Source organism: Mastigoproctus giganteus, chromosome 13 (genome assembly GCF_048544385.1).
Source record: "Mastigoproctus giganteus isolate SK-2022 chromosome 13, ASM4854438v1, whole genome shotgun sequence".
In the NCBI taxonomy this organism is placed as follows: Eukaryota; Metazoa; Arthropoda; class Arachnida; order Uropygi; family Thelyphonidae; genus Mastigoproctus; species Mastigoproctus giganteus.
In genome coordinates, this window is record NC_143587.1 from 116876764 (window position 1) to 116899434 (window position 22671).

Genomic DNA, 22671 nt, shown 5'->3' on the forward strand with positions numbered 1-22671 from the left:
GCAAAACAGCTCAAATGTCTTTCACCTGGAAGAAGTCACGCAATGATATCAATCTTACCATCAATGAATCACCCATTCAGAAAGTTAAAACACACAAGGATCTCGGATTAGTATGGGATAAGGGGCTGACGTTCCAGGCTCACCTCCTGAACACAAAAAACCAAAATGTACTCCGCTATGTGGGCGATCCGCCAGGAACTAACGGGAATTCATGACGCCGAACTGGTAACGAAATATGTTGTCCGATGTGTCTATCCCATACCTCTCTATGCAGCAACCATTTGGTCCTCTGCTCCCACAACACACTTCAACAAGTTCCTCAGCCTGGAATACTGGCTCCTGAAATGGCTCGACTGGCAACCAGTACACCATTTCTAGGGCCCAGCTCTACATAAATCTGGAAGTCACCCCATGGAAACAACAGGTTGTGGCAACAAACCTTTTTACACTTGCCAGACTAATCACAAGATGACTCGACACACCTGGCATTACTGATCTAATAAAAACCCCCCGCATTGCCGGAAGGAATCAAATGGACCCAAGGCTCCCACTCACAATCAGTTTGAACAACCTGAAAGGCTTGAGACGCATGTTCCCAGGAAACACGGTAGATTTGATCAACAATCTAGCCATCGACCTGGATAAATTCTGCGAGCAGCATACATACAGACGTCAGAAGCTGACCGACACACATGCAAGCGTACACTTATGAGACGCCACCAGAAGGAAAATTGTCACGACAATGCATCCCATGAAAGATGAATGTAAAATAAAGTGAAGCCATCACTGATCCTCTCTCTTAAAATCCACTACTCCAAAGACGCCTGGCTGTGTGCACTAGGACAGTCAAGATTGAAGAGATACCACGGGCAACAACCGGTGAAGGACTGCCTCAGTTCTCTATATTTTGTACAAATTTCTCATGGTTTTATAATTTACAGCACTTTTGAGAAAATAATATCCTTTAATTCGAGACACTTCGGTATTGCACAACTTTCAAGTATGTAAAATAATAAACACTAAGTTCTGTACCTTTCGGGTTAAGCATACATGTGCTCCATGTAACCGCCGCACACACGTCCCTGTCTTAACCTCTGTATGAAAATATCACCCCCCCCTTAGCTTACTGCTGTCCAGGGGGTAGCTCTTGAGCAGAACAATAAACAGATAAATAAATAAATACCCCCCCCCATATGTATGTAAACTAAATACAACTTAGTTTATAAAAACTAAGTTCCACCATTCTTTTGAATTATTTATCAAGGCCTTAATATTTTATAATTTTGTCTAATTTTCTGGTAAACTGTGTTTATTTTATTTATTTATTTTTGTTTAAAACGCTTTCGCACGTTAATCATCGTTCCCTTGCAGTTATTGCACTCAGTCCCTTAGGCCTTGGGTGGTATAGTCAAAATTTTCTTCATATTTGAAGCCATGCGATTTACTGTTGGATATTCAAATGTAAATTGTTTGTTGAGAATACGCATAAGTTGTACAGGAAGCCTTTTCCACTTCTTAAGATATCCTTTGGCAGTACTGTCTCGTAAATTTAAGACTGATTGCTGGAAATAAAAGTACAGTATTGAAACCTATTGCTACAGAAAATAAAATTACAATGTTCGAAGAAATATTGTAATTGTAAATCATTCAGGTAAAGTTAATTAACAAGATGTACAAGATATGGAATGGCTATAAAGAAAAGGCGTGTATTAATCTCTTCAGAGCATAATTAAAACAAAAGGTTGTTCTCGAGCAACCTTTATTGACTGCTACTTACTGATGGCTCTGCTACCCGTTTTAGACCTTCAGATTTGTTTACGGTACTTATAGCTGAGTGTTTATCCATCTGTTGGTAGAAATTTCGTGCAGTAATTCCCATGACTCTCCCTTGCCTTCGATTAGTCCCCTCCTTAATTTAATCTCCCCCATATTTTTAGCGATCCACTTTGTTCAATTTATTTGATTTGTTATATTTTATTTTACAATATAACTATTCCTAACGTATCCTTTTTAAATTCTCAGTTTGGGAACGACGATCTGTTATCTTTATATACAATTTACTTGTAAGATTTTACATCTTACAACTAGAGACTATCTGATGAGTGACTACTTATTCCCGAAACAAGCTGATTGCGGTCTCATCTTTTAACCAAATGGCCAATAAACCTTTTGCTAAGGCCATCTGTTTGAAAGTAGTGCAATACCAGGGCAACTCTTTACAAAGTCAAGTTTAGTCTGCTGTGAGAATTCAGAACAGCTTAAGTCAGGGCCCAAGACAGTCCTGCAAACTCTTATAATTTTTCTGAGGCTATATTATAACTTTGGATTTCTTTCTTTTAGCGCTATCTTTTATTCAGTAAACTTCTTAACTTAGCACAAACTGCTCTTGCAAATTACAGCAATACGGTGGTCATACGACGCTTGCATCAGCTGATAACCAATTTGACTTCAAGTTAGAAGAGTCGAGAGAAAAGAGAGGTAGAAAATGCCCGGTGTGCATACAGAAAAAAGTATGTTCGATTAAATTTATAGTTAATCTCTTCAGTCAACAGGAACTTACTGACTCGCTCTACATACAACTAATTTTTTTTTTCCTCCTACCATTTTAATTATTATTCAGCTTGTTAGGTTCATGACTAAAGTAGGGAGAACACAATCCAAGTCTTTGAGTGACCTTGACCGCATGTTGTTGCTATAATGGTGGGGGGAAAAAACACGAAACTTAGCAATCTTTGTCAGTTGTTAATGCTTAATATTCTTTAGAACATGCTTCTCCAAACTACTCCACCACTTGGTAGACCTTTCTGAAATCCGAAAAATTTAAAATTTCGGCTCCTTCAATCCCCAAGGGTGCTAGATTTTAAAGAATTCACTGTATATGATTAAAATTTTTTCTTTAATGACTTTGAATTTCTGTATTCAGTTTCAATCTTGTTGTCAGAATTATGAGGACATCATTGAACTCGGGCGAAATTTTTTGGGTTGGAGAATTGCCAGTGTATCGCCAATACATAAAGGTGGCTCTAAAAGTGAAATGAGTAACTACAGACTTTCCTGGTCTGACATCAGTGGTGGGGAAAATCACAGAGGCAATGAACAAAATTACAGTATACGAATATTTAGCTGGTAATGGAACGAGGATTGTTAAACCAGGTTAACTATTCTAACAGTTAGTCGTGAGCTGGATGTAAGAAATAATTTCGACATTGTTTATTTGAATTTGATATATTGGAACACGTTGGGATTACGAGTAAAATTCTTAGATTGATAGTAGGGTGCTGCAGGGCAGAAGACAGAGAGGGCTGTTATTAATGGTTACTGTAAAAATGGTTCGATAAGATACCAGCCAGGCACTCGCTCCCAAATACTACTGCACAGTTCTGATTGAAGTCTGTAAGGAGCTGAGAGAGAGAGAGGGTATTGAAATTCAAATTATAGGGGAAGATAATTAGATTGAATTGTAGGAGGTAATTTTCTTTTCTTCGGAAATTATCCGAATTACACTACTCGGTTTAGCAGCCCCAACAGCTGCTTCGAAACTACGTGAACTACGAAAATAAAATTCGGAACTTTTATGACTAGACCCTGAAAGCGCCTGAAAAATGACATTGGTTTCTTCAGTTAGATTTAATGTATTGTAGTTGCCAATATACCGGTAATTTTATGGAATATATATATTTAATTAACATCTGCCCAGTTGAATAAGCTTATATACAAATACAAAAATGTATGTTAGGGTAAGGTGTGGTGAACTTATTGTAGTTTACATGAATGCTTCTGATGCATCGGTTGTCCTCTCCGAAGACACTTTAGAGGAGGCCCAAACGTTTGGTGAAAATTTGGCGCTATCAATAGAATTATTCACCAAATAATCTTAAGAAGTACTGTACTTAACTCTAACGTCACACTGCTGAAGCGGCTGGTGCCACTTCAGCCGTCTCTTGCTCTAGTGTCTAAAAGCGGGAGATGAAATGTCCACATTAACCAGTTTCCAGTTTCAGAAGAATGGTTTTTATATTCTTCAGAAATATCCAGCAGTTTAAGTTTTTTTTTTTTTTTTTTTTTTTTTTGAAGGAAGTAAACATCTCAAGAATATATTTTACAGTACCACGTACTGCAAAAAAAATAGATTGTACCATAAACAACTTATTTTTCTTCCATCACAAGAAAAAATACTAGAAATATTAGAAAAAAAATTCTAATATACTCAATGTCTGGTGATTCATCCGAACAATTTAGAGTGTGGATTTCTTTACAGATAACTGGTTTTTTTATGCGTCAATACATGTCTTCCTCTTTGCTCTGTTATTGCCATTTTCGGATGAACTCTTACTTTTTTTAGTCTTTGTGATTAAGGTTTTCTTGCTCTATTTGGTTGTTTCACCTTGGTTAGGATAAACTTCAGACGTACATCACTGCAAGCAACACATCCGCTTCCCACTCAGTTGTTTCAGTATTTATATTGTTTTCTGTTTGTAAAATAATAATGAGTTTACCTCAATATAATACGTAAAACACTTCCGTATGATACTCTCCAGAAATTAAAATGAAAAAATTGAAAACTTACATTAGAGTAACAAATAATTAAAAATCAATTTAACACAATTAAAAATATTAAAAAGAATCTAACGAGAAAAATCGTTTTAAATATTTTCGTTAGATTCTTTGTAATATTTTTAATTGTGTTAAATTGATTTTTAATTATTTGTTACTCTAATGTAAGTTTTTCGATTTTTTTCGTTTTAATTTCTGGAGAGTATCATACGGAAGTGTTCTACGTATTATATTGAGGTAAACTTCTATTATTGTTTTACAAATATTAATATCAACGTAGAACGTATTGAGCATTACAGCTCTGATTCATACTATACAGTACTGTATATTGTTTTCTACCTCCTTCGCTAAATATAAATTCCATTTCTTGGCCTTTTAGGGAACACAGAAATGCAGATCGAATTTCAAAAACTATAGAAATGCAAAGAGTGCACTGTGAAGAATGAAATGCAAAAACTAGAGAATTATACAAGTTCACGTAACCGCAACCTGTCTAATCCTAAAAGTGTCCACCATTCTTCAGTATACTCCACTCCTAAGTTCTTAAAAAAAAAAAAAATTGTAATTGGAATGGGATTAAATTTGGAGTTGAATTGGATTACCAGTGCAATTCAACAAAGCTGTTCTTTTAGCCAGCCAGTTAATTACTGGAATAAGTTACCTCCATATGGGGAAATTAAAAGGTCAGCTGGATATGTACCTGCGTGAGTAGGGAAGCGCATAGGTTTTTTTTTTTTATTTTATTTGCTGGCAACCTAAGCCTGCGGCTTCCTTTCATTATATTGTCAATACTAATAGTTCTCAAATCATAATTGAAATTAATAATCGAATGATTAGTTGCTGCATATATCTCCGATATTTGTACTTTCTTTCATAACAAAAGACTGGAAGTTAGGCACAACTAACACAAACTTTAGACTACAAGCGAAAATGTTTCCTAAAAGGAATGCGTTTTTTTTTTTTTTTATTTTATCATGTCTCCTTCTCCTCCCATAGAAGCAAAAGCACCCTCAGTCAGCATCTCAGTAAGGTGTATTTAGTTGCACAGCAACCAGTTTGTCGGTGAACAGGCCAGCTAAAGTCGGGTATCGCCCCTTAATATGTTCGATTCACCTTAGTTTTATTTGTTCCTTCGGAGTAGGTAGTGATCGCGTCGGTAGCAACATAACTTATCCGCAGTTACACACCAATTACAGACATCTAATTATTGCTAGTTGTCTGATGTAAGCATTATCAGCACGAAGTTAATTGCAAATTACTAAATTTACGTGTGTGCGTGCTGGATTTGTTCATGTTCAGTTCTTCCTCGTACAAGTATTCTAAACTAGACGCATTTTACAGAAGCATACACGTACCCTCAACTTAAATTTGTGATCTTTTATTTTAGTCGACAGGGCAGGCTTACACCACGCCCATTTTGAAGTAAATTAAAAACAAATGAATAGAACTCTTCTCTCATTTGTATGTGTGCGTATATGGGAGAGAGGAGAAATTACCGTATTTTTGCTACATAAGACGCACTTTATTTTTCAGAAATCTATTTCAAAAACCACCCTGCGCCTTAAGGTGATGGTCATGGCTATCATAAGCAAGAATTTTATTGTCTTGCCGATGATTTTAGAGTTTTTGCCAATATACCGATAATTTTACGAAACTCTCACTAAAATGTTAAAAACGAATAAATAAATTACTGGTAAGTTTGACCTTTTGGGGGAGGAAAAAAAAAAACCTTGCTGATTCTGTTAAGATACTGTAATGAATATTATAGTGTAGCTGTAATGAAGGGTTCGTGGTGTGGCCATTGCGCTTGCGCACACTTATTCAACTTTGATCGTAAATTTCAGATTAGCAGTACTGTACCCTATTACGATGGAATCAACTAAGAAAATTTCAGAAATTTCAACCTCTCCTCGTACTTTGCCAAAGGAAAAAATTCGAAGTATTTTTGTCCATATTTATCCCGAGGGATGGATGGAGTCAAAACTGTAGCTGGATAAAGTGTGGTCAAAGCGTCCTTGTCAATAAACTAGCACTACGTATATTGGACCAATTTCGTGCACATGAAACAGAGGTCACAAAGATGGGAGAAAAGTTAAAAACAACTTGCTGTAATTAAAAATGGCCGACTACAACCACTGGATATTTCTATTAACAACCCTTTTAAAGCTTTCATGAAGGAAGAATGAACTAAATAGATGAAGGCACCACGATGCAACTTAACACTACTGATCATATGAAGAGAATTTCTCAGGTGTGCCGATGCAGTAAAGACCGACCGAGATAGTTGTGAAGTAATATAAGAAGTGTAGCATCAGTAACATCTTGGACGGCACAGAAGGTGATATTCTGTTTGTGAGAAAGACGGTTCACTATCAGACAGCAGCAGTGATATGACAATGAGGAATGAGATAATCATCATGGAGAGCAGCAAAGGACTTGATTTTGGCGGCGTAAGTTGGCATTATAGATTTATGAAGCGAAATTTATGCTTAGCTATGAGGACACGAACCAGGTATGTTGAGAACTTCTCTCTCTCCCATAAAGCGGCGTTTCTCCCAATTGTGTGTTATGGAGCCTCAGTTTGGTGTACAAAGGCTATCCTGGAAAAGAACAAGCGTAAACTTGACTCAATACAAAGATTCATGATGTTATCTATCTGCAGGGCATGTCGCACTGTCAGCACCCCTGCCCTACAGGTTATTACTGGATGCTTGCCACTCTATCTTGAGGTGATTAAAAGGGGACTTTTTCATATATTAAAGAAGGGAATTCCGACACAGTTGTTAAATCTTCAACTGCAGCTTACCAATGACCTGAAACAAGAAAGAAAACGTATCTTCACACACCTTCAAGGAATTTGGCAGCATTCATGGGAAACCACGCCCAAAGGAGAAATTACCAGAAGATTCCTCCCATCCATTGACATGACTTTCCCGAAGTCTCCTTCCTGGTTTTCACCTGGTCTGCAAGTTACATTCCTGATCACAGGACATGGGCCCTTTCAACAAAAATTGACAGCAATGGGAATTGAAAGCAATCCATTCTGCCACTGTGGCGAAGAGGAGTCATGGGGGCATGTCATGTATGAGTGCCCTGCTTACGATGATTGTAGGCTCAAATTTTTTACTGAAATCCAGGAAAACCCTCGTAACCATGAAACATACCTGCTTCAGAATGAAACAACATACAAAGCCTTAACGAGTTACGCACAAGCTGTCTTTACCATCAGACGGGCAAAGTTTGCTGAACTTAGAGCTGCTCAGAACAACGACCTTCAAGTGCAAACACAAACTGGCGTCGGATAGCATTTTCCCAACTGACAAAAGAGTAAGACTGAAGATTAAAATACTATGCTGGCATCATCATGGTTGGCACTCCTTGAAAAGCTGACTCCCAGAGAGTGTTTGGCACTCGCACAGTGGCGCCTGCGACTTTTGATCCCTCTACCCATCCCCTATTTCTCCTTACTCGTGTGGACTGCCTTCTCTATCTGTCCACTTTAGCTTGTTCCTCACATTCAGATCCCTCTTCCTCTTGTTCCCCAGGCCTTCTCTTCTCTTCTCTTTTTTTTTTTTTTTTTTTTTTTTTTAACTTGGTCTTCGTCCAGGACGCTCAGGCGACCCTGGCGGAGACCAGCCAGAGAATAATGGGCAGCCTGGCTACCTCCTAGCGGTGTGTGCGAGCAACGTGAGGTCCCACCAGGGGCCCTGCGGCCAAATGCCAGGACACCCAACAGAACCTAACGCAAAATGTCATATACAACAGACAACACTTTTCTGGCATTTACAGTAGTTCTGTATTTCTTCACAGCGTACATATGGCGCAGATGTGAGAAATCACAGGTGGCGCCTGACCCTAACACTATGCACACTATGCTATCTCCCAGCGTATGAAAAAAAAAATTCCAACTACTGTGTACCTGGTCTGCCTCCACGAGGCCAAGTGTGGGCAACGTTGGGCCCAGCAGAGGTCTAGCGGCTAAATGGCCAGAAAAACAACGATACACAATACAATATCCATACACTTTTAAATCTCAGGCCAGAGATTTAAGTGTTTTTAAATCTTTCATTGTGGGTGTAACAGTGAACTGTTACGCCCACAATGAAAGCAACGCAGAGATGGGGGAGAACCCCTGGTGCCGTTGGACACAAATACACTTTACTTTACTTTACTCCCCTCCCAGCATATGTGGGAGAGAGAAGGATAAATTATGATGGATTTCCCGGGTTTTGAAGATGAATAAAAATCTGTTTTTTTTTTTTTTTTTTTATTGTCCCAATTTCTTATCATACTTTAAAGATGAATTAGAAGTAATGTGATACGTGCAATAAAATAAATCAATTCCACAAAAATGTTATTTTTTTCCTAAATAATCTTTGCTAAATTATGGGTGCGTCTTATATGGCGGAAAATACAGTACTCATTTAATATAGTTAGGCACATGGTTCTGGGAGCATTGGCAAGAGGAGCCTGTCAGCAGTTGGTCAGATGATGGGAATCGGTAAATGCCTGAAACGTCACCTTAATGTATAGTAGTTTAGGCGAATAGCTTAATAAACTATATTATTAATTTCACGTGGTATTAAATGTAGTAATAATCTTAACTGTAATCATTATTACGAGTGTTACAATTTATTTTGAAAGACATCTAATTCGAAAGTTACTGAAATGCTTGCATTTTCTCGTGCAACAGTGCCTCTTGTAAACAGTTGCTTGATCACGTAGAAAGGCCTGTTGATATAAATCATATCGAATGTGATGAATAAATTGGTGTCGATCCTATTAGCTGACTAATTATTGATGCATTATGATATTTTTTTATTGCACTGCTGAACCCCCTGTTTTGCCCTTTTCGTTGCCTTATATATATATATATCTCCATTTATATCATAATTTTATCATGCCGTATGAACAGGCCGGATGAATCCTGAAAATTTACGTTTGATTGTAACTTATTCTTGCTTGCTTCCCTTATAGTTTAAGCATGTACGTGATTTTTTTTCTTTTTTCTCTCTCACTCTCTCTCTCTCTCTCTCTCACTGTCGCTCACACAGTACTCGTGTTAAGGGATGTAGTTAGCAAAACTCTTGCATTCTTCATAGCTGTGAATAATTTAGTGCTACTGTAACTGCTATTCCGGGATCAAAAACTTTTCATTCATCAAGATTACTCATGTATCCCTATGGCTGTAGGTAGTCTGCGTTTCAGGTAATGTGTTCGGTGACTCGGCCAGTTACATCAGTTGTCGAATGCAGTCAACAGATCGATACAGCTCTAGCCTTATTTCTGCAACCGTGGAATGTTGATACGGATATTGTCCACTGCGTTTATTTCTTTCATTTTTTTTTCCACCACTGTATTTTTTCATCACCCCCATGCTCCTCGTACCCCGATTATTTTCTGTCAAAATAAGTCAAATGTCAGGGATTAAAGAGTAGTATTACAAAGATCTGGAAACAACTTATTCGTCTATCCGCAGTGGAAGATGAACTCGGATCGTAATTTAGCAGTTTCCATAGTAACAAGATAAAAAATGGGAGACAGAATATCACTATAGTTTGTTCCTGGTGATTTTTCACACATTTATTTATCAGCCAGTTTTAAAAAAACCTCACAAGAATTAACATGTAGCTGCGTATTTAATCAAGAAAATTTAACAATATATGCTGAACACAGACAAATTTGTATCTTTTTAATTACAAAAATTTGCTAGATTCGTTTAATTTACAAACACCTTTCGCGAAATTATTACAAGTTGCACAGTGTGTATTTTTCATTTGGAGGTGGGCGATGCTTACTATAATTACCAATTAACTTTAATTACTAATTTTCCATGCTAACGTAAATGTCAAATCGAGGCTCAAGATGAATATAATAGAAAGATTGAAAAAAATTATCGGCAAACGTACATTTCAGTCCTAATTCGAGCTATTAGATAAAACATACAATTTCTGAAGTGAGGACGGGATGATAACTAATCTTTATAGCCATTTCAAATTATTAGTACCACATGTGGATATGCTGGTGGGAATCTTGCTCTTCTTTCGCTCCACAAGTTGCCAGTGAACTAGTTCGAATCAGTTACAGTATTTTGATTCCCACAATTTCGTTGCCAAAAACAATGGCGATTTTTAAAATAATTTTAATAACAAATACATGAAGCGGAAATAAGATCTTTCAGATTTGAATGAATTTTAATATTCTAGTTTCATGCAAAACAAAGACTGGAAGTGTGGCCTTGTTTATAGGTTCATGCAGGATAGATTGGGATTTCGCGGCTCAAATTATTTGCGGGGCCTTAAAATATTAAAATATTCATGTTTCTGATTTTAGTATCGTAAATAATTCAAGCATACCAATATTTATGCTCTTTCATTAATTATCTAGTATTGTATTATGACCAGATGATGTGAGGACCGTGGAAAGCCGGAATCCTCGGCGATCGCTCTGATTTCCTGTTCTAAATCGGCTCTGTGTTCACGTTTATAGTTAGTTAATAATAGAATCCATGAAATAGTCTTTCTTAAAGATGCTAGAAATTAATATAATTGATAGATAATGGTGTCGATGCTTCTACAAAAGGCTTAGTTGCTAATGCTCCTAAAAACCAAATAATAAACAAACATTCTACAAAAGGCATAAAGATGTTATTTTCGAACCTATATTCTCCTTTCCAAATTGGTATTCTCGTAACCTCCGGGGCAGAATTAAATATATCGTAAAGCGATTTTTCGTAGGAATTACAAACGAACCCGCCACAGCATATACTTAGATCAATAAAAATTACTCAGGAAAAGAAGTGAAGTTCTTCGACGCAAACTTCAATAAATGCCTTCCACGTTAGTTATGAATAGGAGATTTCAGATCAGCTGTGGGTCAGCAGTTTAAGTAATTTGGGCGCAAATTGATCCGCACAATCACTCTTCATAATTTCCGTTTCGATTTCAGAGCGTAGCGTTTTTGTTAAATGTAAATACGTACTTATTTTATGTAAAAATAAGAATAAAGTTGAGTTGTTTTAAACATAAAACTTTGCATTTCTTTTCAGAAAACCCAGTGTTCATACATATATACATACACAGAGAGAAACATATGTGTTTTTTTCTCTCTCTCTCTCTCTCTCTCTCTCTCTCTCTGTGTGTGGGGGGGGGTCCGCGAACCTTTTTTCATTTTTGAAGGGTTCGTAGATCTCAGTAGTTTGGGAACCACTGTTGTAGATGATTTCTAGCGTAAAACACAAGTGTTTGAGTGGATTAATGAATGTACATTTCAGGGGAATTGGGGAAGAATCGAGAGCAGTTGAAGATCACCCCGTATGTTTTGCTGACGCTGCCATGTTTGCAATGATGTAATTCAATAATGTCCGCGATGGACCGTCTAATGAACTGGCGCGAACTTAGTTCGCCAATAGTCAACCACCTTTAGTTGGCGCCATGATAGAAACCAGCCACTCGCTGTCGAGCGCGGGTTAGCTACTGCTTGCACTTTCTAAAATCTAAAGAGCATCAGTAGGTTGTCATCAGTCCGTGCTAAATCCATATCCATGGAGAAAAAACGTAAATATTCAGAAGACTATCTAAAATTTGGCTTTACCACCTTGATCAGCAATGGCATACAGAAGCCATAATGCGTTTTGTGCAATATCGTTCTCAGTGCTGAATCTATGAAATCTTCAAAACTGAAACTTCACTTAGAGACAAAGCATTCAGAACATACTAAAAATGATTTGGAGTTCTTTCGACGCCATGAAACGGGTCTCAGACGTCAGAGACTTGATCCTACAGGAAGTTTTCAGCAACAGAGCACAACAGTAATGCAAGCATCATATGAAGCCGCATTGGAAATTGCCAAAAAAAAAAAAAAAAAAAAAAAAAAACCTTACACGATTGGAGAAACGGTCATCAAATCCTGCACCTTTGAAGATGGTGAAGTTAATTCTTGGGGAAGCCAGCGAGATAAAGTTGCGACAAATATCTCTGTCCAATAACACTATCAGAGGCACATTTCAAATATGTCTGTAGACGTGAAAAAGCAGGTTTTGAATGAAATCAAAGTTTCTTCATTGTTTTCTTTTCAAGTTAATGAATCAACGGACGTAAGTTCATGTTCTCAGTTGCTTGCCTTCGTAAAATATATTCATTCAGATGACTTCAAAGAAGAGTTCCTGTTTTGTAGTGCACTTGAAACTACTACAAAAGGTGAAGATATGGAGAAGATAAGTACCTTTTTTGAAACTGGAGGACTACAGTGGAAAAACGTCTGTGGGGTTTGTACAGATGGAGCACCAGCTATGCTAGGGTCAAAGTTGGGCTTTCAGACAAAAGTAAAAGAACTTGCTCCTCAAGCAAAGGGCATTCATTGCGTGATTGCCAGTAAGACTCTTCCAGCTCCTCTTCAAGAGGTACTTGATTCTCTGATCAAATCTGGAGCCCTCAACACCCGTCTGTTTAAAAACTCTAAAGACATGAATTCTGACCACGAGGTTCTTCTTTTCTACATTGCTGTACGCTGGTTGTTAAAAGGAAATGTCAGTCTGTCTTTGAGTTAAAAGGTGAAATCAAGTTGTTCCTGGAAGTGCAAGGGAAACATGACCTTGTGGCTTACTTTAATGATGAAACTTGGGAGAATAGAGTTGCTTACTTAGCAGACATTTTAGACCAGCTAAATAAGCTAAACTTGAATCACACATTATCCAATTTCAAGACAATCTTCAAGCATTTGTATTCAAGCTGCAAAACTGGCGTCGGAAAGTAAATCTTGGAAACATTGCCATATTTGAAAAACTCTGCGGTGCACTGGATGAGAATCTGAAGGAGGAGATTACTGGGCACCTTGAATCCCTTGAAAAGGAATTTCAGCAGTACTTCCCTGGGCTTACAGAAGGAGAAACTCCACTGGTACGACACCTATTCTCTGCTTCCCTGAATGTAGCCAGCATTCCCGATGAAGTACAAGATGAATTCGTGGATCTGCGGAACGATTCCTCAGCACGTAATTTGTTTTATGAAAAATTGCTGACTCATTTCTGGTGTTAGTCATATTCAAATGTCACCAATGTCACCATGCTTGCCTTTTGAGTTTTACTTCCATTTGCCTCTATATATCTCTGCGAGAGTAGATTTTCAACGCTTTTTCATATCAAAACAAAGGCAAGAAACAGACTGAATGTCGAGGATGACATGAGGTTGGCTTTAACAAACACTCAGCCGCAAATTTTGAAACTGATTGCCCAGATGCAAGTACAACCATTGCATTAAATATTAGGTTAGAATTATATTCTGAAAAATCTGTTTTTAATGTGTTTTCGTTACCCTATTAAAAATGCCTTTTTATGCAAATGTGGCGGGGGTCGCAGGTTACTTGGCTTTTATAAAAGGAGGTCGCGATTCGAAAAAAAGGTTTGGAAAGACTGGTTTACAGGGTTGGGTATACATTTGGTTATATTATTTATTCTTATTGCAAATAAGGTAGAACTGAGCCTTGTGGGACTCCTTCCTCGTATAGATTTGTGAGAGGACTTGCCGATAGCAGACTTGAAAAGTTCTATACTGAAGGAAGTTTTGTATGAAATATGGTAAGTGGCCTCTCAAGTCGAGGGAATGAAGATTTTTTCAGGATGCCAAAACACCAAATGGTGTGAAAGGCTTTATGTCAAGACATACCACAACGAGATGCTCGTTTCGGATAAATGCATTCGTGATGTTTGTTTCAGCTTTGCCCATGAGATCGAGGGATGATGTTTTTTTTTGTTTTTTTTTCTGAAACCAAATTATCAGAAATTAGATATTTGGAATCGAGATACCAGGTCAGTCGGCGGTGTACCATTTTTTTCCAGGGTTTTACTCAAGCAGCTGGTAAGAGAAATAGGTCTGTAGTTGTGAAGGGATAGTGATCTTTCCCTGGTTTGGGAATTGCCAGTACATAGGAGTGATGCCAGAATGTGGGGAATGAATGTTCAATAAAAATACGATTGTAGAAATCGGCAGCAAGGATAACTATTTGTTATCTAAGTGTTTAAACATTATATAATACACTCTGTCTGGACCAGCAGCACTGTTCTTTGAGATATACAGTATATAGCTTCTTGAAGTTCAAGCATAGTATGTTGCCGATTGTATGATAAACAAAGATGTGGTTTTGAAGTTCAATCGAGATTTTACATCTGAAGCTTTAATCTTCTGAAATGACTGGTCGTATGCGGTCGAGGCAGACAATTGTAAGAATACAGATCCTATGGCATTTGCAATTTCTGCAGGAGTACACAGCTCCTGCCCATTCCAGTTGAAAATTGGGAGGATAAAAGAGGAAATTTGCCATTTAGTTGTTTTATTTTCCTCCATATTATTCTAGAATCTGTATTTTTATTAACTGAATTTGCAAATCGGACCGAGGAGTCCCTTTTTTGCTTTTTTCCTGATATGGCGAGCCTTCTCAGTTTCTTATAAATTATAAGATTAGTAGGATGTTTGCGGAATATATTCCAAGCTCGGTTTTTTTTTTATTTTCTTTTTTTGGCACTCTTACAATCCTCATCCCACCAATAATTTATGGATCTACGGGAGCTTGACTGTGACTGTAGGATGGCAATAGCTGCAGCTTCTAGGATTTGTTTAGTAATACGGCTGGCGACTGTCAATTGGACAAGATGCAATGATCTGATTATCAAAGGATACATTTAGGCCTGACGTAGCCCAGTGGTCAGGAGAGAGGGTGCATAGCACGCGTTCCTTGAGTGGACCGGGGTTCAAGCCCTTGACTACTAAATACGATAAATATTTGTATTGACGATTTATTGTAAACTCTACTGACTTGGTTGTCGTGCCGGAGTATAAACAGAAAATTTATTTTATGATAACTGTACTTTGCCCAATCAACCTAGGAAAATTTCCATTTCATGCAATTTTCCAAAGTTACAGAGTGTGAATTTGAATTTTACAGATTAGTGGTCACTGTTGAGTGGATTATCAAGAGCTCAATACAAGGAAAGAGGATCGGAGAGCAGATAGATCTATTGAGGAGACTGCTCTTGTTGGGAGATGGATGCAAGTTGGTGAACCAGTATTTAGGATGATTAAATTTTGCCTGTCATTGAACATTTCAATGAGTTGTCCTCATCCATCTTCACTGGGAGAGCTCCACAATGGATGGTATCCATTGAAGTCATCCAATAAACAGAAAGGCATTGGCAACTGCAGAATTAAATCTTCAAGTTCGTGAATAGTACAAGGCTGACTGGGCAGCAGATAGATTGAAACAAGTGTTATAGTGACTCCAATTGCTATTTGCATAGTAACTGCTTCAGTAGAGGTTTGCAAAGGAATACATCTGTAAGGGACTCATGAATCTATGAGAATAGCAACCCCACCGTGAGGTTTATTTGTAACAGGTCTATCTTGTCGGAAGAGTAATTTTTGGTCAAGAGAGACACCTGAGGAATTAAATACAGTACGTCTCCTGTAAACAGATGCCAACTGGATTATCAATATTGCTGCGAAAGCCTCTGCAATTCCATTGGACAACATTGTTCATTATTTAGATGAAGGAGCTGAGTCTGTCTGTTTGATGAGGTCACTTTTAATTTTATCTTTTTGGGAAAATTGGTCTTGTGTCTATTTCATCCAGAGGATGAATCTCCAGAATGGTTTCTGTTTCATCTTGACTGGGAATTTCATTGGTATCCATAAGGATGGGGTCAACTGGCTGTTGTTAACAGGATCTGGCTTCTCTGCTTGAATGGGTCTTGCAGGAGCTGCATGGGCAGCAGGTGGTATAGTGACTGGTGTGTTAGCAGTGGTGTATTCGGGTCGGAACAACGTTCCAGTATATATATATATATATTTTTTTAATGTCACAATAGAAAATCATTAAATTTATACACCTAATATTATGAAACAATGGCATGATCAAAGGGGAGGGAGTATCTGTTTAATCCATTGCTACTAAAAATATATACTAATAGTAATCTTTAAAATTAATAGATTTCTTTATTATTTAAAAACAAAAATCTAAATTTTGCAATGAAACTTGAACGTTTCTTACTAAAGTACGTGTTAGATAAAGAGATCCAATGAATGAGATATGCATGCGAACGCTGCAGTTTGATTTGCCATGAGCTGAATGCTAGAACTGGTTGTTCTATGAACCGTCTGATTCAGTTAATGTACGGCCAATGTGGTGTTATCATATGGCCTTCTGGAGAACGAGCATTCCGGTACTACTTTTTTTTTAGCAATACACCTCTGGTTGTTAGCCCTGCTTGAAATATGTTGCTTTGACAACTGTGATACAGAAGAGAGCAAAGATTCCAGCAAACATCTCCATTGAGAAATGGAGATGTTTGGTGGAACTGATGTATAAGTTTGGACTGATACTGAATTAAACTTTTTAGAGGCTTCAGCATACATGCATCTAGGTATCTGTAGTTGTAATTGCTTTCTTGCTTCTGGGAATGAGACTTTCTTTTCTCTCTTTTTTTCCCTCATATTTCCATTGTTCACAGTTTTTAGAAAAAGCTGGATGATTGCCTTTACAATTAGGGCAAAGCAGAGACTGGGCATTACGATCAGCTTGGGAATGCTCTTTTGATCCACAGTTAGGACATACGGAGTCACCTCGACAGACTGTTTGAGTGTTCAAATTTCTGACACTTGTAACATCTTATTGGATTAAAAATATATGAGCGAATGCCACAATGCAAATACCCTGATTTCACTAATGAAGGTAAGTTGGGTGAACTAAATGTTGGAAAAAATTCACCATCTTTTTCCATCATAATTCGTTTTGCTTTCTGATCCTGCAGTTCCTGAACAATTTATTCTTCTGAGACATTCATTAGGTCCCATTCAGAAAATTGCACCTTTGGATGTATTAAGTGTGGTGACACCTTAAATGGAACTTCACCAAATGAAGTGAGTCTAAGTAGAGACTCAGTGTTTGAAGTTGATGGTTTTAACAAGCAGGTTGTCAGATTTCAGTTGTCGTAGCATTTTTGGGGAGCCAGCTGTGCTCTCAAGACATTTCTGAATGAGAAATGGGGATAGATTACCTAAGGACTGGTAAGTTAGCAAAATGAGAAAACCTGGGTATTCCATTCGTGGACCATCCGTCCTCAGTCTCTTTGCATTTTACGAATCATTGGGTATATGCAAATCCCGGATTGGGATTTGCAGTCCTAATCGGTTGAAAATTGTCACAAGCAATGTTTTGCTCCTTTTGGCCCTGGGGGTTTGCTTACCACCTAGGTTTCCGGCTCCACCATGGAGAGGCAGGAGCAGTGGTACAAGGTGACCAAGCGGCTAAGTTAGTTAGTACTATTAGAAACAGAAAGCAACTTTCCTTTCTGGACCTTTGCCCAGAAAGAAAGAGCTAAACTAATTAATAAATAAAGAAAACAGTTGAAACAAAATATAATCTATCACTTGAAGGCTCTTTGAGGAACGTACAGAAATCACTTGGTCACGGAACGCTTGGCACCTGGGGCCAAGCAAAGAGTACATAAGTGGAAGTTGTAGACCAGCATGGTACTAATAGTATTCAGGTGACAGATTATCGGTTTAGTGTTCTTTGCTACACTGAGATTCGTTTGAAACTAATTCTGTGTCATTTAGGAAACTAACCTGTGATATTGTATCATAAAACCTGTACTCCACTTCGGAAAAACAAATGCTGATTTCACTTCTGGCAGGTGCACGAATCGTAAATCAGCGATATTTCTCAGCCAGTTTGTGCTAGTTTGGTCAAACAATTGTTAAAAGGGTAATACAGTGAATAAAAATAAGTTACAAATAATATATTTTTTTACTGAAGGAAAAAAAGGGGCTCACATCTGGTGAGTATGGGCTTGGCAAACCCAGAGTCCTGAGCTGGATATCATCATTCTTCTCTTTCTTGGTGATTCCTTTTTACTTCTCTATCTCTCTCTCTCTCTCTAATAAAATGTGTATATAATATTTTTAACATTTTTCATGTTTTTTTGCAGTTGCAACTAGACCAGTAATGAGCAACTTGTAAACACTAGGTTTTGCATGGTCTCCATGGTATCTTTGGAAAACTGTTTTTAGGTAGGAATATTTTTCAAAACTAAAATAATAAATATTAGGGCCTATTAAATTAAAAAAATATTTATGAATCATAAATATTGGTAAAAAAGAAAGTAATTTTAAACATCACAAAGAAAGTGTTAATGCTAAACTGAAGTTCAATTTCTGAATTTTTTGAGAATATTCACCATTGTGTGAAGCCTTCAAATCCCTATCAAGATCACAGCATGGTCAAATAGTAGAGAGAAAGAAAAAAAAAAAAAAAGCTCTTATACTGAACTAGAACAAGTGACTTTCTTTAACTGACATGCTTGATAATGCCAAGTTAAATTTTATTATAATTTGGAACTGTACTGCATATTTAAAACAGAACAGTATAAATCCTATTTTGCTGTTTGTTAAGATGTAAAATTTGAATCAAGGATAATCATTATTACAATAAATATACATGTACTGTTCGTTTATATACAAACAGCACCCATATCTTTGATGTCATTTTGACACTATTCTACAGAGAAAATGGTTTTAGAATGCAAAAAAGCTATTAAAAAGTGGGGTTAAAACAATTCCATTCTGAAGTTAAAAGAATAACAACCATAAACAATTAATTTCATTGAGAATAATGAGCTAAAAAAAACGATCTTATTGATACTTAAATGGTCAAAATATTCACCAATACATAACTAAAATGGCCACCGGCTACATAATCAGTATTTCAGACAAACTAACAAAAATATTTTCAGTGTTTACAACTAAAATACTGTAGTGTTGGTGTCAATTTTCTTTTGATTGTCATTTCTTTGCTTGAAACAAAATTATTATTTTTTTTGATAACTGTAAGATAGTTCTTACCGAGGCACCTCCGTAGCCAGGTGGGCAGGAGCAGTAGTGCACAGCACACGCTTCTTGATTAGACCGGGGTTCGAACCCGTACCCACCAAATACGGAGGATGCGGCAGGTCAGGGAATGACCACCGCATATTCCCAGCCCACATAAAGGGTGAGGGTTGGCGTCAGGAAGGGCACCCGGCTGTAAAAATTGCATGCCAAAACAATAAAAACGCTGACCCCATATAATAATGGGAAAAGGTGAGGATAAAAAAAAAAAAAAAAAACGTAAGATAGTTCTTACCGAATCTGTAACTGTTAATGTGAAGGTTATTCACATTGGTTTATGGAGGAATTATAGGTTTGCTAACTTTAATTAGCACCAAATTAAGTTGATTATAGTGTGTGTGTGTATCAATCAATATATAACTATCAGTTTTAAGATAGTGAACCTTTCCAATATATTCATCATTTTCATAATTTAATATAAATTCAATAGAAACCCATTCAGTGATGTTTTTAGTAGTCTAATCATCTTTGAATAATCTTTTAGCAGTGACCCTGGTTAGCATAACTAATATTCCAATGTTTTGCAAAATGCAGGATGTTTTTATGCAATTACCAATGAAAGCAATTACAAATTCTGCACTTCAGAATTTACCTAAAAAATTATTTGTTTGATATTAGATGTAAGAAAAATGGCTCATCATCCACTGAATCACATGATATAATATTGAATACAATGCCATAAAGGAACTGTGTACCTATCCTCTGTGGTAGCTTAGTTTTAATACATTCAACTGTCACTCATTTTGAGAGGTCCTAGTTCAAACTGTTAGTGACTGGAGGAATTTTTAAAGTCCTCTTAGACTGAGGCTGCAGTGCATTAGTCTCAGGCAGAGCGAATAACGCTGTGTAGATTCTTAGATAGTCATTCAGTTTTGTTTGTTTATTAACATTTACAAGCATTTTATAACACTTTCATAATTCCTACAACAGGGTAGTAACAGACATTAATGGATTCTACTATATAAATCAACTTGATATGTCAATTGTTCATTCTTCCTAGGTGGGGGCAATTTCAATGATTTAATATTCTCAATTTCTACAATCACTTCAAAGCGGGTTTCTTTTGAAACTACTTTATAGCTGGGACATAGTGGAGTCTCTAATAATAATAATAAAAGCATGTAAGCCTTCTGATATGTTATCATTGAGGCATTGTACTGACCATCTTCATGATTTACACAGTATACAATTTAAATACAGGCAGTTCTTGCTTTACTCCCCAAGTAAAGCAAGAGGTTGTTTTCACCCCCCCCCAAGTATCAATAAAATCGAAAATATGAACACTAATTGCGAAAAATAAATGTTAAACATTCATAAATACCGCATTCCAAACCAAGTTCATAGCTATACAATACAGTGTGCCCTACGTTTCGATATTAATCAGTTCCAGAGACACCATCGTAATGTGAACCCAATAACACATTGTTTTTTGGTAATTCGTTTCAAGATCTCGGAAGTTGAAATTTTCGCTGTATAACTAAGCTATATCTCTCTAAAATGTAATTTTTAAGGTCACGCTCGTGACCTTAAGTCCATATAAAAGGTCGTGAGCGTGGTTTGTAAATTGTATTAGTTACCGATTCAAATCATAATGCACTGCACTTTCATCGTTTTCGTATGTTCCGTTATAAGAATCAATTTTAACGTCTTTGTGATATTTTTCTAAAGCACATTTCTGGAGGTCACGACCATAAAACAATTTGCACATTCCGATTTATTGGACTTTTTCGTTAGTGCAAGCAATTATAAACGGGTAGTAAACTCGATCTTCTTGCGTTTGCGAAAATACCAGTAGCTGGAATTGTGTGATTTTTTTTTTTTTTTTTTACCTTATTATGGTGAAAGGTGTTTCCCCTTTACTGAAATCTTCAATCGTATAAAAAAACAAATTTTCATTATCTTCTTTTCATTCCTTTTTTTTTTTTTAAGCTTCGTAAACTTGTTCTCCGCCCAAATCGTGTTGCAATTTGTGCGTTCTGTTCAAAATGCTTATGCATGCTATTGAAATTTATAAAGAAAAGAGAATATCTTGGCAATAAACGTGTCTTGAAGCATTTGTGAATAAGATTCCTCCTTGTGCAACAAACCAACGAGTGCCGAGCCAATAATGAGTAATCTACGAGTGTGCATTTAGTTGATGATGATGAATAATAAACATTCTTTAACATTTGTAAGTTGTAAATAATTTCTCTATTACAATTTGCTTAATTTTACAGGCTACGTTTTCATTTCTTTAGATAAATCAATCATTGTTTAAACATAAACTAATTTCATTGTTGTGTCTTATGTCTATGGGAAATGAATTCCCGTTTTATGAGCGCGCGCGCTAGGAACGAATTACCGTATTTCCCCATGTATAAGACGCACCTTTATTTTGGGGCCCGAAATTTGAAAATTATCTCTCATGGCAGCTTTGAAGTGTTTGTTAATGCTGACATCAAGTGGTTGGAGCTGGGATGTCAAGCCTCCAGGTATGAAGGCAAGTTTTGTTTTTTGCTCTGCAGCAATCTTCTTTATTTTTTGTTGTGTGCGCCCTGAACTGATCAAGCACCAATAGGGTAGGTTTACGTAAGAGCCCACCTGGTCTCCTGCTCCAAACTTTCTCAAACCAGATCTTCATCCCATCCTGATCCATCCAACCCTTGTCATGAACGTGGACAATCACTCCTCGAGGAATGTCTTCTTTTGGCATTGTTTTGCATTTGAAAATCAGCATAGGCAGCTTGGTTCCGTTAGCACAACAAGCTAGAACTGTATAATGGCTCTTTTCATGTCCACTTGTCTTCACAGTTCCAATTTTCACCCCCTTCTTATCAACAGTTCTGTTACTTGGGACATCAAATTGAAGGGGGACTTCGTCCATATTTGCAATCTATCCCAACTTAAACTGATGTGTCTTCCGACATTGAATGACAAAACGATGAAATTCAAGGACCACCTGCTCATAGATTTTAGGCATCTTTTGGGCAAGTCTGGTGCATGTACGCATGCTTAGTCCATTCCGTTTCATGAACTTGAAGCACCAACTGTGTCCTCCTTTGAAATCAGTAACTTCTTTTTCATCAGCAATTCTTCTTACCTCATACTGAACCGTCTTTGTGGACACGGGAATTCCAATTGCCCTTTGCTCCTCAATTCATATCTTCAATTCCCTCTCTAAATCAGGCCATTTTGCTGACTT

The 22671-nt window shown here is 37.1% G+C and overlaps 1 protein-coding gene across 1 annotated transcript; it reads left to right on the top strand.

Annotated features, from left to right (window-relative positions):
* Positions 1 to 12760: 12760 nt before the first annotated feature.
* On the top strand, positions 12761 to 13102 carry LOC150076386 (SCAN domain-containing protein 3-like). Its single transcript, XM_090387346.1, has one exon. It carries the CDS (start codon positions 12761 to 12763, stop codon positions 13100 to 13102), a length of 342 nt encoding a protein of 113 aa, XP_090243472.1.
* Positions 13103 to 22671: the final 9569 nt, after the last annotated feature.

Bases quoted from the DNA above. Each gene is read 5' to 3' on its own strand.
- LOC150076386 (XM_090387346.1), top strand. From the start codon at position 12,761: ATGGAGAAGATAAGTACCTTTTTTGAAACTGGAGGACTACAGTGGAAA.